At 37.8% G+C, this 15,200-nt stretch overlaps 1 protein-coding gene across 7 annotated transcripts in view; it reads left to right on the top strand.

Moving 5' to 3' along the window:
• Window positions 1-15,200, top strand: part of OPHN1 (oligophrenin 1) — a 623,734-nt gene that overhangs the window by 327,435 nt on the left and 281,099 nt on the right. For 6 of the 7 annotated variants that reach the window (XM_070461909.1, XM_070461913.1, XM_070461912.1 and 3 more), the window contains 5 exons: window positions 3,177-3,268; window positions 7,791-7,869; window positions 10,235-10,268; window positions 10,809-10,871; window positions 14,039-14,113. In XM_070461909.1, coding sequence (XP_070318010.1) covers window positions 3,177-3,268; window positions 7,791-7,869; window positions 10,235-10,268; window positions 10,809-10,871; window positions 14,039-14,113 — 343 coding nt within the window. The remainder of the gene's footprint in view (window positions 1-3,176; window positions 3,269-7,790; window positions 7,870-10,234; window positions 10,269-10,808; window positions 10,872-14,038; window positions 14,114-15,200) is intronic. The other variant, XM_070461910.1, reaches the window with a different exon arrangement.

The following is a 15,200-nucleotide window of genomic DNA, read 5'->3' as shown; positions in this document are numbered from 1 at the left end:
TCATGGTAGAATTACAACCTCAAAATGGTTGCCTCCAGCTTCTATGTCCCCAGGGTGAGTTCCACTTGTCTCCTGTCTCTCTGTATGGCTCTCTACTATCAGCAGGTCAATATGACCCAGGCATCTTCCACCTTGCTTTTGTCCTGGTTCTCAGAGCATGTGAGATTTTGTGTGCAACCTTTAAGAATAGAATACCTCTTTCCTGTACACCTCTGGCTCTCCTTAAAGCAAGCCCTGCTGGCTTTCAAAGCCAGATGTTCTGAGGCCTTGTCTTCTTGGTTCAGGACCCCTTGACTAGGAATCTAATATGGGGATCAAACCCCTTGCTCCTTGGGGATAAACTCTACGATTGTAACTATCCTCTTATTTGTGGGTCACCTGTTTAGGGGTGTAGGCCTTGACTATATCATGCATGTGCCCCTCCTACCTGTCTAGTTGTGATTCTTTCCTCATATCTGTAGTTGTAGATCTTTCGTGCTAGACTTCAGGTCATTCTCACCATTGATTGTTGCTCTGTAAAATAGTTGTAATATTACCGAACAGGGTTCTTGACCTTCCCCAATCAATAGAAATTGACTACAGGCCAGACAAGAAGTTCAGGGAAGGCTTTATTGTGGCCCCTGATGCAGTAGGGGCAGCAAGAACAGGTAACAGGTTCCCTTACTTGATCACCTCCTAAAGCAGGGCAAGATTGTTCCTTATAGGGGTGAGGATAGAAATGTGTCCATGGGTCGGAGCAAAGGGGTAGCTTAGGTGTTTTGACCACATCATAGGTGGTGGTGTGTGTAGGGGGCATGCACAATACTTTGCTTTTGCTCCCATCCCCCTGCTTTTGCTCCAGGCTCTTCAAAAGTGGCAGGTTTTTTTGGTCTCTTTGTATCTTTTGTCCATAATTTGTCCCAACTGGGCATGCATGCAGTTATTTTTAGCCCCATACAATATTTTTTGTATTTTGTTGCTGGAAGAGTGGTGTGGCCAAGTGCAAGCATTGCAACACTGCAGTAAAGGGTCTGAGGTCTGTCTGTCTCAGTAAGTTTGATGGGCCCATGGGAGGAGGTAAGCTCAGGTTCTTCCTACTCCACCATCTTGGACACTCTTGTTTCAAGAACTAGTCTTAAATCCTAGTTGCAAGGCCTAATAAATTGTGATCTTGAGTAAATCAGTTATGGTTGCTCACTATCATTTTTATCATCAGAAAAAATGGCAAGGATGATAGTATAGTTTATAAATATTTACTGAACACTAACTTTTTACTAGGTGCTAGAGATATAAAGATAAATAAGACACTGCCAACATCCTTGAGTTCTTAGTCAAGTGGAGGAATCAGACGTGAAAAAGAGAGGTTTTAATACAATGCAGAAAACACAGACATTATATATACTGGGGAAAGATTTTTGAGGAAATGAAAGCTGAACTGCAGGTTGTAGCACAAGTAAGAGTTTGTCAGTCAAAGACTATAGATAAAGTCATTTTCAGTGGAGGAAACAATATATGCAAAGTTGGAATCATGAAAGAGGATGATACATGTGTGAAATAGTACTTTTACACTTATGGGACATCATAAATTAGATGAGGGTGGCTGAAAGTGAACCTGGAGTGGTGGGCAGGATGTTGTCCCCTGAGCTGTGATGTCATCTTACCAAATCTAATAGAGTTGAGAGTTTAAAAGGGAATGTGAGCACATGATGCAGTTAATTACTGTTTTCTTGTAAGGCTGAGAATGCCTGATATCCCAAGTGTTGGAATTTTAGAAGACAAATTAAAAGATGAATATAGAACTTTGTTTCTATAGTGCAGGAGCAAGAAAAAGGATAGACATGCAAAGGGCTTGAGTGTGACAGTGAAAGGGAATTTATTTGATGATCACCTGTATGGGCTGGTTAGGACAGTATAGTGCTTAGGTACAGACCTGGCACTTTGGGCAGAAACACAAATTCAGTGTTTCTGAATTTGAGACAGCAAGGTTGGTCGTATTATTCCCATTTAATAGATTATGAGGTTTATATTCAGAGAGGAAAAATTATTTACCTTGGGCCACATACTTAGTAAAAGTCATAACTGAGATAAGACCCCAGCTTTTAAACTTCTTAGTTTATTGATATTTCTATTATACTGACTTGGGTGACTTTGGGTGAGCCATTTTACCTCTCTGAGCTTCACTTCCCTCTGAGGGCTATTATGAAGAAAAGTGGTTTAAAAATACCTAGCGTAATACGTGGCATGTATTAGTAATCAATAAATGTTACTTCTCTTTTCTATACCACATTGCCTCTGTTGTAAAGTGAACTAGGTGGGATTTGAGGAATTTTATTCTGTGAACACGGGCTTCCCTTGTGGTTCAGTAGTAAATAATCTGCCTGCAGTGCAGAAGCCACAGGGAACACAGGTTCAATCCTTGGGTCAGGAAGGTACCCTGGAGAACATGGCAACCCACTCCAGTATTCTTGCATGGAGAATCCCATGGACAGAGGAGCATGGCAGGCTATAGTCCATGGGATGGCAAAGAGTTGAACATGACTGAAGCAACTTAACACACACTCAACCTGTGAACTCAATGGATTCCTATGGCCTTGTTAAGTGCCCACAAGACTAATGTGGGACACATTGTCCTGCACACATGAAATACCAAATTCCACCTTGACTATCACAGAAATATCCTTATTTTCCTTACTCCTGCCTTATCTTTGGAGAGACTGCTTTTGTAATTCCCATCATATTTAAAGTTCTGGAAGTGGGGAACCAAAAATGTTTTTCCTCCTATCTTCTATCTGCTACTGTAATGGAAGGGACATTGCAGAAAACCAGTTACCCAGTGCAATCTCCCTATCTAGAAGTCTCATGGAATTTTATTTTGTATACTTAATACCATTTGTGCACCCCATTTCTCCTACATCCCCCTTATGAGTTTCCTATTTAATATACCACACTTGGAAAAGAACACTGGTTTATCCTGAGCAGTTTCTTCTGAACTCAGTCATTGATTTTTAGGACAGAGAAAAACCATCTGCCACCTTGCTGCAACTACCCTTTGAGGGGACAAGGTCCTCAGTGAGGCTAAACATTGTTCCTGCTGCTGTAACAGATGCCTTCCAAGTGACATTAAGGACACAGCAATAAGCAGAAGAAGCTTCTGTGTATTTTTTACAAACTAGCTATTACTCCTTCTGTTATTTCAGGGGCCCTTGGACTTAACGCTGAAGTACTGTGTGAGAAGGAAGACAGAGTCTATCGATAAGAGATTCTGTTTCGATATAGAAACAAATGAAAGGTAAGGATGTGAACTGGCAGTGTCCCATGTGCCAGTTTCTGAGCCTGGGTAGGTATTTTATTTTCATCTGTCATCTCTTTTTGATAAAAATGAGCAAAACTGTTCATGACACCATTGTCTTGGCTCTTTTGGCTGCGCCTCCCAGGGATCCCTGGACCAGAGCTGGTTCTGTCTATTCAAGGTTCAGTCATCTTTGTCTTACTTGCTGTAGGCAGAAGTTACTCCTAGGGTTTAATTAGCTATGATATATGCAAAAGGTCAGTATTTGGTGATGCTGCAAAATAACAGGGTAACAAAACTCATTCTTTTTTATCTCAATATACAAGAACAAATTACTTGAAACACATATTTAAGGGGACATATATTGGATGGAGGGTGGTGGTAGTATTGGGGATTCTTTTTTCCCTCATTTGGTGCAAATGATGTGGACTTTTCCTACCTTTCAGATATTTACATAAAATGTAAATAGTTTAATTATCAACTTTCTGATTTCAGTAAGCTTGCAATCTTTGGACTCGGTTGCATTTGTTCCTATCTAATTCTCTCTTTTCGTCTTTTCAACCTGGACAATTTATTGGTAGGGAGTTTTAACTTTTACTTTTAAATTTTAAAATAAGAGCATTTGGAATTACTTTGGAAAAAGACATGTTATGTAGTTGGGAAGTTGGTCCAGAATTTAGTGAGTAAATGTGTTTCTATATTTTATTTCCATCCATTATTCCTATATATTAGGCATTAAGTATTATAATAGAATTTAACAAAAGATCAGATTGCTAGAAAGGAACTTGGTTGAATTACAATATCATATGAGCAAAACTATTAGTAGCTAGAATCATATAGATCAGATTAAGAAAATAAGGCATTTTTTTGTCTTGGAATAAGTAGCTATTAGTTCTCTTTCCCATTTTCAGTTTATGTTTGTTAATCTATATGCTTTTTTTGTTCAGAATGGATGGTCCCAATCAAAGATGGCTGTATTAGTAAACAGTGTTAGTGATAATCATGAGATTGTCACTCATTTCCACCCCACAACTTTGAGCTCAGTAGGAAGGGGAAAGCAACTGTTGGCTGTGGCTTCCTTTTTATGAAGCTTCAGTGTCTTTGGGTGTGCTGAATTAATATACTTAAAGTTAAATTTTTCTGTGTCTAATTCCATTCTGATTCACTTTTCAGCTTAAATTTGCAAGCCACTTGCAAGTATTATTCTCATAGACTCAAAGCATTTGCAAACAGTTTGGCCCTGAGGTTAAGGGCAAGGATCAATATATATTTGTAAGGATCTATCTATCTATCTATCTATATTGCATCTAGTGCTATGTATGGCTCATGGTAGATACTGAATCTGGTATTCATTTTTAAATTTTTTTCCCTACCCAAGAATACTGGGGAATTCTTAGACTAGAACCCAGGATTAAAGTTTTGATATAGCTGTGATTTTACTTACCACATATTGGGCATTTAAAAAATATTCCTGCACTGAACTCCACCCTCATTTTACAGGTGAGGAGACTGGGACTTGTATGTGTTTAACTGCCTTGCCTAATCAAAGTTACATAGTGGCAATGTTGAGCTCAAACTATGGTTTGTAGGTCTCCAAACCCCATGTTCTTTTAAATTTTATTCCATTGTCTATTATAAGGGAATACATGTAAATCCATGGCTTCTTCATGTCAACATATGGCAAAAACCACTACAATATTGTAAAGTAATTAGCCTCCAACTAATAAAAATAAATGGAAAAAAAATAAGCAGAATAAATATGTTGTGAAATAGAGGGTCAAATATAATAATGCACAGAGGCTGAGGTGCCTCTGTGCATGTGGAGTTTTCTGAGTAAAATGACATCTGCATCTGCTTTCCTGGCAGGTCAGTCTGATATAAGGGGCAGAGGCAGGCCTCTCAGTAGACATCAAGCATTTGTACTCATGTTCCCTGCTGAATTGAACAGATAACTCTTTGAATCCCTTTTTCTATTTCTGGAATAGAGGATATTTTTTTTATTATTGTCCCTAGTAATATTTGGAGCTGCAGTCTCATAGCCCATCAAAACTTGATGGACAATAATTATAGTAATAATAATAATAACTGATGATGACGATGACAGCAACAACTGCTAACATTCACTGAGTACCTCTATGTGCTAGGCACCATTCTCAGCCTTTATTTTATTGTTTTCCTTTGCTTTTTTAATTATTTTAATTGGAATCTAATTGCTTTACAATATTGTGGTGGTTTTTGCCATACATCAACATGAATCAGCCAGGGTGTACATGTGTCCCCCCATCCTGAACCCCTCCTACCTCCCTCCCCACCCCATTCCTCTTGGTTATCCCAGAGCACCAGCTTTGAGTGCCCTGCTTCATGCGTCAAACCTGCACTGGTCATCTATTTTACATATGGTAATATACATGTTTCAATGCTATTCTCTCAAATCATCCCACCCTCGCCTTCTCTGTGAGGGTTCTTTACATTTGTGTCTCTTTTGCTGTCTTCCATATGGGGTTGTCATCACCGTCTTTCTAAATTCCATATATATGCATTAATATACTGTATTGGTGTTTCTCTTTCTGACTTACTTCACCTCATTTTAAGTGTATAATTTCCTTTAGTCTTCATCACAGTCACATGAAGTGGGCGGTGTTTCTATCCCAATCTCACAAAGATAAGGAGACAGAGAGAAGTTAAGCACTTAGATTAGGCAAACTAGTACATGTTAGAGCTAGGATCCAAATCCAGGCATACTAATTTCCAAGCTCACATTCTTAACCACTGAGCTCTACTACAAATATGTTATTTATGCCTTTCTGTTTTAGAGGAGTGACTGAGACCTCAGGGTGGGCACAGGATTTGTCTAAAATCATGATGGAGAAGCCTGGCCTAGAAGTCAGTACTCTTTCTACTTTGTCATTTTGTTCTTAACAATATTGTTCTTTGGATTTGACTTTTAGTAGCACCCAGGAATCTCCAAATGCTTCCTGAATAGTCACTTATTTATTCTTTCAGCTTCTCTGTATGATCAAGAGAGGATACATACCAGCTTTCTGATTTCCTAAACAGGAAAACTGTGTCTGTAATAGGTTTAACTTCATATCTAGTCTACAGCATCTGCTTTATGTTTTTTGCCCATTTTGTTGCTTTCCTTCTTTCTAGCTTCAGGATCCAGCTGGGTAATTATTTTTATAGAGATTTGTAGACTTTCTAGCCCCATAAGATATGTCTAAAATGTTGGATATTTCCTAGAGAAAGGTAAACTTGAAAGAGTCCAGTACTGAAAGCCAAGTCCTAGTTTTCAATTGATTCTGGCTTAAAGATCATTTGGGGGCCTTATTTATTAAGGAGTACTTTAATGTAGTAAGAGACAGAAGGACAGGTAGGATAGGAATCCCATGGTATCAGAACTAAAAAGGACCTACCAATTCGTCAGATTCAAATTTTTTATGGCTAAAGAAATTGAGGCACAGTGACTTTCCCACTGAACTCTCTTGTCATTACTCTGTTATGTTTAATGACTCAGAGAGGTCTCATCTTAACATGGAAGAATTAAGAGGAACAAATATCTCTAGTGGCACAACTAGGCAGAGAGTGGGAGAGACCTTATGCCTGCAAGTAGTATGATTAATCCCCAAATTCCAGTTTGGTTTTGAAGGTCTGAGAAGAACAGTGTATACCAAATTGGGATACATCTGGGTATATAGTTGCAGTTACTGCAAATAAATAAAATAAAATTGGATTTCAAGTTGTATGTCGTGAAGAAGAGGCCTTATAATGTATTAACTAAGAAAGAACATGGCTGCTGGACTAAAATTCCTAAATCAGCACCCTGGCTCTATACTTACCACAGACTCAGGTAACCTCTCTGTGCCTCAGTTTCCCCTTCTGTAAAATAGGGATTTCTATAGTCCCCGCTTTATAGGCTTCTTGTGTAGATTAAGTGAATCAATACTTATAAAGTGCTTATAGTACTATGGCACTTACTGAGCATTCAGTAACTAGTAGTTGTTGTCATTATTTATAAGATTGCTTAAATCAGCCAGAAGGCCTCCCTGTGCATGTTGTTGACTTCTTTCCAACCGAAATGCTCCTTGGACATCCTAGGTGGTAGAAGTAGCAAAGCCATTTTCCTGGTATATGTACTTACATTTAAGATGCTCAGAACCACTTGAACTCAGATCAAATGACTAGTTTCTAAGAACGAGAGGCAGGGAGAGCTTCAGTTTGTTTTAAGCACACAATGGGGTCAATTTAAGTCTGTATTATGGTGAGGTGTCAGCATCTGCCTTCATATTTCCTTGCCTGACCGTGGCATTAAGCCACCAAGATACTACCTCCACCAATGTTTCCAAAGTTACTGTTCTCTAAATTCCATTGTTTTTCTGAGTAGAAAAGGATTTTGAAAAATTGGAAATCTATATTCCTGTGTCTGCTCAGTGTCATAACTCCCAGGGCTGAGAGGAACCCTAGATTATAAGACTCCACTCTTTCAGTTAACTTTTCTGCTCTCAACTTGTCATTTATTCCTTAGACCAGGAACCATCACTCTGCAAGCTCTTTCAGAAGCTAACAGAAGACTATGGATGGAGGCTATGGATGGGAAAGAACCTGTAAGTTACCCTGGGGAAACTTCAGTAACATAGGCCAGTATATGAGTGTGCTCTAGTGGTAGCAGTGAGTCCAGGACAATTAAATGGTGATAGATAATTCATACTCAAAAGTTTAGAGTTAGAAGAAAATGCTGAATAACATTTCTTGTTTAACAAGTTAGGCAACTTGAGTTTCAGAGATGGTAAAGACTTCTCTAGAATTAGCATCAGAAAGGCATCGTAATTGACCTAGAAACTAGGTCTCTCAGCTTCTTTCTTCTTATTCAGCTATGCCCACAAGGTTTTCTTAAGAAAGAAAGTTAAGCCTTTTTTGTAGTTTATAGCATTAATATGTGTTCATATATAAGGATGAAAAATAATTTTCATGACTGTGAACAAGCATTTATTAAGATTTTATTCAGAATGGTTTTACTGCCTCTCCCTTACATTCCTAAGTCAACTTATTCTCTTTAAGGGCAGGAGATGGCATTGCCATCCTATATCCCAAAATGCACCATTCCATTTAGAACACTGTTACATAGGATTACAAGCAATACTTTTACAGGGCTAACAGTTATCATAAAAAGACCAATGTGAACAGTCTGGTCACCAAAAAGCATTATTCTTCTCCAGTATCTTCTGTGTAGGTTTCTTCTTATGGTATATGACATAATGTCAGCTTCTTAGTTTTGGAATCCCTAAAGCTTACATTTGGGTTTGGTTCTGCTATTCAATGATTGTGTGACCTTGAGCTACTTATTTAATTTTTCTGAGATTCTTCTCTTCAGTAAAACGGTTTTAGTAATTTCTGTTCTACCTATCTCACAGAGTTGCTTTGAAAGAAATAAATTGAAAGCCAGTTTGTCAACCATAATATGCTATGTCAGTTTGAAGTTCTCACTGGTCTGAAGGCTTGGTGCAAAGCTACTGAAATTCAGTAGTATTTGGGTACAATCTAATCTTCTTGCTTTATGCAAGGCAAAAACTTGCTAAAATGGAGAATATATTACAGGGATTTCTTTCTGTGTGTTTCTAGTGCCTTGAAGACTAGTGAGGAAGGCCCAGCTATAAGATTACATGTATAGCAACCAATAAGATAGCAGGAGAGAAGCGGTGTTGTAAGGACTGTCATCCAGAAAATAGGCCAGGGCCTTTCTCTGTTCCCTTCTCTCACAGAAACTTGGAGCTTAACTGTTACATGCCTGTGATATTTTTCTAGCAGGATACTAGCAAGCCCAGCAAGACATTTTATTCTTTTTTGTTGTTGTTCATATTTATTTCTTATTTTTTAATAAAAATATAGTTAATTTACAATGTTGTAAGTCATTTTACTCTTAATTCCCTCTCCTCAGTTTATTCTCCCTTTAAAGTTTTAAAAATCAAAAGGTGCAGATGCCTTTTTGTGAAGAATGATGTTAGCACATGGGCCCTCTGAATGTGGATCCTTATCAACTTGACCTGTCTCACTGACCTATCCATAGGCATACACATATAGGCAGAAAATTTTATTATAAAAAGAGAGATTGTTAAAGCAGATTATACAGATGGCATGTAGAGGACTTATTTCCTGCATTACTAATGTTGCTTCTGCTCTATTAACAACTCCCCTCTCCAATTCACTAATATTATACATAGTAAGAAGATCAGTTCTTGAAGGAACATCTACTGCAACACTGATCATTTTAGAGATATGAATTTTGAAGTCTAGAGAATGAATGGGACATGCCTAAGTTTCATAATGATGTAGCCATAAAGCCAAGACTAGGCTTCAAGAGTCAAGGATCTCCTCTTGTTTCTCACATGGCTATCACAATGCATACTTTAAGATGACTCAGAGAAAGTTTGGTGAATACATGGCTCTCTTTCAGATGGGCACTTGTTTTTCTACCCATATGGGTAGAAAATACCCACTAACACCTTTGGGTAAGGAGATTGGTATTGTAATATTTAAATTTTACCATCAGCTATTCAACACTGCAGTCTCTTACCCAGATCATTGAAGGTTTGTTTGGTGAGGCTTATTACAGCAAGATCTAACTCTGCTTTCTTCTGCCAATAACCTGGAGAAAACCACTTCTTTCTGTCATACTCTCTTGCTCCATCAGGAAAATTCTCTAAGTTTTACATAAGTAAATGTCTAAGATGGGTAGGCTACCACTGCAGTGAGCTGTGTGAAATCCAATGTAATCTTCAGGGATTATTAATCCTACTGTTTCTAGTGACCTAGGCAAAGATGATTCTGTTTAGCCCATTTTATTACTTGTTAAACTTTTAAAGTCACTAATGCTTTTGATGGCTTATTTGAGGAAAGATATTTAGTATTTGCTGTACTTACCTATAGTGATTCACAATATCCGTGGCTCTTTCTGTCTCTTTTTTTTTGTAGATCTACCACAGCCCTATAACAAAACAGGAAGAAAGTAAGTCAGATTTCTGATCTACTGGTATTATAAACTGTTAGCTATCCTAATCACAGTAAATGCTATCATCAATTATTTGTAATATTGATGCAACTGTATTTATGGATACCTTTGTGTGAAATGAAATTCAGACCTCTTTTTTAAGAAGGTGTCTTTTGATTGAACTAAGGAAGTCACTTTATCTTAGCTTATTGGTGGGGTAGTTGTAGTAATATAGAGAAACACTAATTATATTCTTCTTGTTCTAGACACACAATAGAAATTAGGCATTTCCAGCCTAATTTTTCACATTTGCTGTAGCTCATGCCTCAAGCAGATATAATACAAAAAGGGTCAAGTAAAAACATTTTTTGTTATTAGAGTAAAAACTTTAGCCACGTCTCTCCCCCAAATGAAGAGTTTTTCCATTTAAAGGTGACTGAAGGAGAGAGACCAAACCCCTAATTCTCTCACTGTAGTCTCTTAACCATATCCCTGAAGGTTTGTTAGGTGAGGCTTATTACAGCAGGATCTAACTCTTCTTTCTTTTACTTGAAACAGTGGAACTGAATGAAGTGGGGTTCAAGTTTGTTAGGAAGTGCATCAATGTAATTGAGACCAAAGGTAAGATATGAGCCATAGCCTTGGCATCGTTTGAATCTGATTATTCTTTTTTAATGATTTTTAAAATTTATTTAATTTTTATTGACGTATAGTTGATGTGCAATATTAGGATCACAGCCTTGTCATGGCAAAGAGGCTTGCATAACTCAATAAAGCTATGAGTCATACCATGCAGGGCCATCCAAGATAGATGGGTCATAGTGAAGAGTTCTAACAAAACAAAAATCTCCAGTGACCCATTGGAGGAGGAAATGGCAAACTGTGTCAGTATACTTGCCTGGAGAACCTCATGGACAGTATGAAAAGACAAAAACATGTGGAACTGGAAGATGAGTCCCCCAGGTTAAAAGGTGTCCAATGTGCTACTGCAGAAGATCTGAGGGCAATTACTAATATTTTAGAAAGAATGAAGCAGCTGGGCCAAAGTAGAAATGATGCTCAGTTATAGATGGTGGTGAAAGTAAAGTCCAATGTTGTAAAGAACAATATTTTATAGGAACCTGAAATGTTAGGCCCATGAATGAAAGCAAATTGGACATGGTCAAGCAGAAGATGGAGAGCGTGAACATCAAAATTTTAGGAATCATTGAACTAAAATGGACAAGAATGGGTGAATTTAATTCAGATAACCATTTTATATATATATATATGTGTGTGTGTGTGTGTGTATAATATCTACTACTATGGGCAAGAATCCCTTAGAAGAAATGGAATAGAACTCATAGTCAACAAAGGAGTCCAAAATGAAGTATTTGGGTGCAACCTCAAAAAGGGCACAAACAGTTCATTTTCAAGGCAAACCATTCAACTTCACAGTAATCGGTCTATACCCCAATCACTAGTGTTAGAAAAGCTGAAGTTGAACAGTTCTATGAAAACTTACAAGACCTTCTAAAACTAACACCAAAAAAGATGTCCTTTCCACCATAGGGGATTGGAATGCAAAAGTAGGAAATCAATAGATACCCAGAATAACTGGCGAGTTTGGCCTTGGAGTAAAAAATGAAGCAGGGGAAAGTCTAACAGAGTTTTGACAAGAGAACATGCTGGTTATAGCAAACACCATTTTCCACAACCCAAGAGACAATTCTACACATGGACATCACTCAATGGTCAATACCAAACTCAGATTGATTATATTCTTTTTAGCCAAAGATGGAGAAGCTCTATACAGTCAGCAAAAATAAAACCTGGAGCTGACTGTGGCTCAGATCATGAGCTCCTTATTACAAAATTCAGGCTTAACTTGAAGAAAGTAGGGAAAACCACTAGGCCATTAGGTATGACCTAAATCAAATCCCTAATGATTATACAGCTGTGTTGAATGTATTCAAGGGATTAGATTTGGGAGACAGAATGTCTAAGGAACTATATATGGAGGTTTGTAACATTGTCTAGGAGGCAGTGACCAAAGCCATTCCAAAGAAAAAGAAATACAAGGAGGCCATGTGGTTGTCTGAGGAAGCATTACAAATAGCTGAGGAATGAAGAAAAGCAAAGACAGGGGAGAAAGGGAAAGACATACCAAACAGAAAGCAGAGTTCCAGAGAATGGCAAAAAGAGAAAAGAAGTCCTACTTAAACCAACAATGCAAAGACACAGAGGAGAACAATACAATGGGAAATGCTGGAGATCTCTTCAAGAACATTGAAGATATCATGGGAACATTTCATGCAAGGACGGGCATGATAAAGGACAGAAACAGTAAGGACATAACAGAAGCAGAAGATATTAAGAAGAGGTGGCAAGAATACACAGAACTATACAAGAAAGGTCTTAATGACCCAGATAACCACCATGGCTTGTGGTCACTCATCTAGAACCAGACATCCTGGAGTTTGAAGTCAAGTGCAGCTTAGGAAGCATTACTACAAACAAAGCTAGTGGAGGGGACAGAATGCCAGCTGAGATATTTAAAATCCTAAAAGAGGATGCTTAAAGTGTTGCACTCAATAAGTCAGCAAATTTGGAAAATTCAGCCATGTCCACAGGACTGGAAAAGGTCAGTTTTTATTCCAATCCCAGAGAAGGGCAGTGCCAAAGAATGTTGAAACTACTGTACAATCGTGTTCATTTCACATGCAAATAAGTTTATACTCAAAATCCTTCAAGCTAGGCTTTAACAGTGTGTGAACTGAGCTTCCAGATGTACAGGCTGGGTTTCAAAGAGGCAGAGGAACCAGAAATCAAATTGCCAACATTCTTAGGATTATGGAAAAAGCAAAGGAGTTCCAAAAACACGTTTACTTCTGTTTCATTGACTATGCTAAAGCCTTTGACTGTGTGGATCCCAACAAACTGTGGAGAATTCTTAAAAAGATGGGAATACCAGACCACCTTACCTTTCTCCTGAGAAAACTGTATGCTTGTCAAGAAGCAACACTTAGAACCAAATATGAATAATTTGTGGTTTCCTGCTTTTAGTGATAAATAACTTCAAATGTCATATAAAATATTTTAAAATACTATCTGGCACTTTTCAAGCAGTGTTAGGATAGTTCCACCCTAAATAAAAAAGAGTTCAGTTTCTGCCACAAAACATATTGATTTAAAAATTGTTGAGGGCAAACTTAAAATCCAGAAAATGTGGCATTAATATTTTTCCAGGTTGGTGATACTTTCTTATTTCTGAGAATATTTTGAACATAGGCAAGAGTAGTGTATAAGCCAGGGCTCTCCCCCCCCCCACCCCGCCCCCGGAAATGTTGTTTCAATCTTTATCAGTACACAAAATGTTTATTTGCTTCACACCTGCCATACTGTAGCTCTCTCTTACTTCATATCCCTGTTCAGGGACAACTTGAAGGTTGATATCTCCTCCTTTTGCAACTAAACCCAAGCTTCTTTCCAAAATGATGACACTGTGCTCTGTTATCCGCTGCTACTCACATAAGCATTTTTTTTTCTATTTACTATAGAATGTGTTCTTTTCTAGTCATGTTATTGAGGGCTTGGTACAATCCAAATGAAAGTATGGAAAGAATAATTTGCAGAGATGTTTCAGGACTGTTCCCCTATTGTAGAGGAGGGCTGGAGAGATTGGAGACAGTAGGGAGATCCTTTCTTGTTTGAACTGAGTCCATTGTGTAAGTACCCACTTTCTCTACCTTAAGGGAGATGAAAGTTCTAGCTATATTAATAAAACTGACCTGGTTTTCTTTCTCTAGGAATCAAGACAGAGGGATTGTACCGTACCGTGGGCAGCAATATTCAGGTTCAGAAGCTGCTGAATGCCTTTTTTGGTAACAATTTTAATTTCATAATTCTTTTGGGGAGTTGTTTGTATATTAGAAAGAAACGTGACTATAAGAGAAAGGAGACATTGATAAATGTTGTAGAATATATTTTTAAATATAAAATGTACACTTACTTGCCTATGCTGAATCTGAGACACCTTTCCTTGAAACAATGATTAGCATCTCTCCTTCTCAAATCTGGATTCTACCCCAACCTCTCCATGGGAACTACTCTGGTCAGGCATAGAAGGTATATTCTTGTGAAATTCAATGAACTCTTTTCAGTTTCTATCTTACTTGATATCCTTATTGACCACTCCCTCCTTTTGAAACTTTATCTCTACATGACATTTATGATTCAACAGTCTCTTAATTCTTCTAACATCATGTATTATTCCTTTCAAGTGACTTTTGTCAGGTCCTTTTTCTTCTTATCTTTTGAATTTTGTCTGGGTATTTCCCAGCCTTCTATCTTTGCCCCCCTTCACTTCTTCTACATGTTTTCCTCATAATTAGATTTTTATCCTAGTTATGGATCATATTTTTCTTTTTTTTTACATAAGTCTGGTAAATTTTACATTCTGTACATCGTGACTTGAGTGTTGCAGTTTTGGTGATTTCTTTTTTAGTGTGTTGAATTTTATTTTGTAGTCAGTTATTTGTGTATCAGCTTGCTTTGTTTGAGGATTATTTTTAATCTTATTAGGACCGATATAAAGTATTCTTTCCTGGCTAGTTTAGCCTTACAGCTAAGGTCCAATTTCTTTTGTCTCTTCATTTTTAGTAGTTGAAACTTAAACAGTTGCCAGCTCTGTGTGAGTTCTGGGTATTCTTCAGAATAAAGCTTCTTGACATTTCTTTGTCTGGCCTCATGGATTTTCATCCTAGGCACTTGTGGTTTTGTATTCAGTGACAGACTCAAGTGGACCCACAGCTAAGGGTTTTTCAGTTCTTTTTCTACATAAATCCCTCTTCTCTGGTACTCTGACCTGCAAAGTTTACTTTGACCTTCTAGTTTACTCACCTTTCTGACCTCTGATCTTTGTCTCTTCAACTGAGCAAGACGTCCATACTCAGCTTGAGCTTTCACTCC

This window comes from Odocoileus virginianus, chromosome X (assembly GCF_023699985.2).
Source record: "Odocoileus virginianus isolate 20LAN1187 ecotype Illinois chromosome X, Ovbor_1.2, whole genome shotgun sequence".
Classification (NCBI taxonomy): Eukaryota; Metazoa; Chordata; class Mammalia; order Artiodactyla; family Cervidae; genus Odocoileus; species Odocoileus virginianus.
This window is presented reverse-complemented; position numbering and strand designations above follow the sequence as displayed.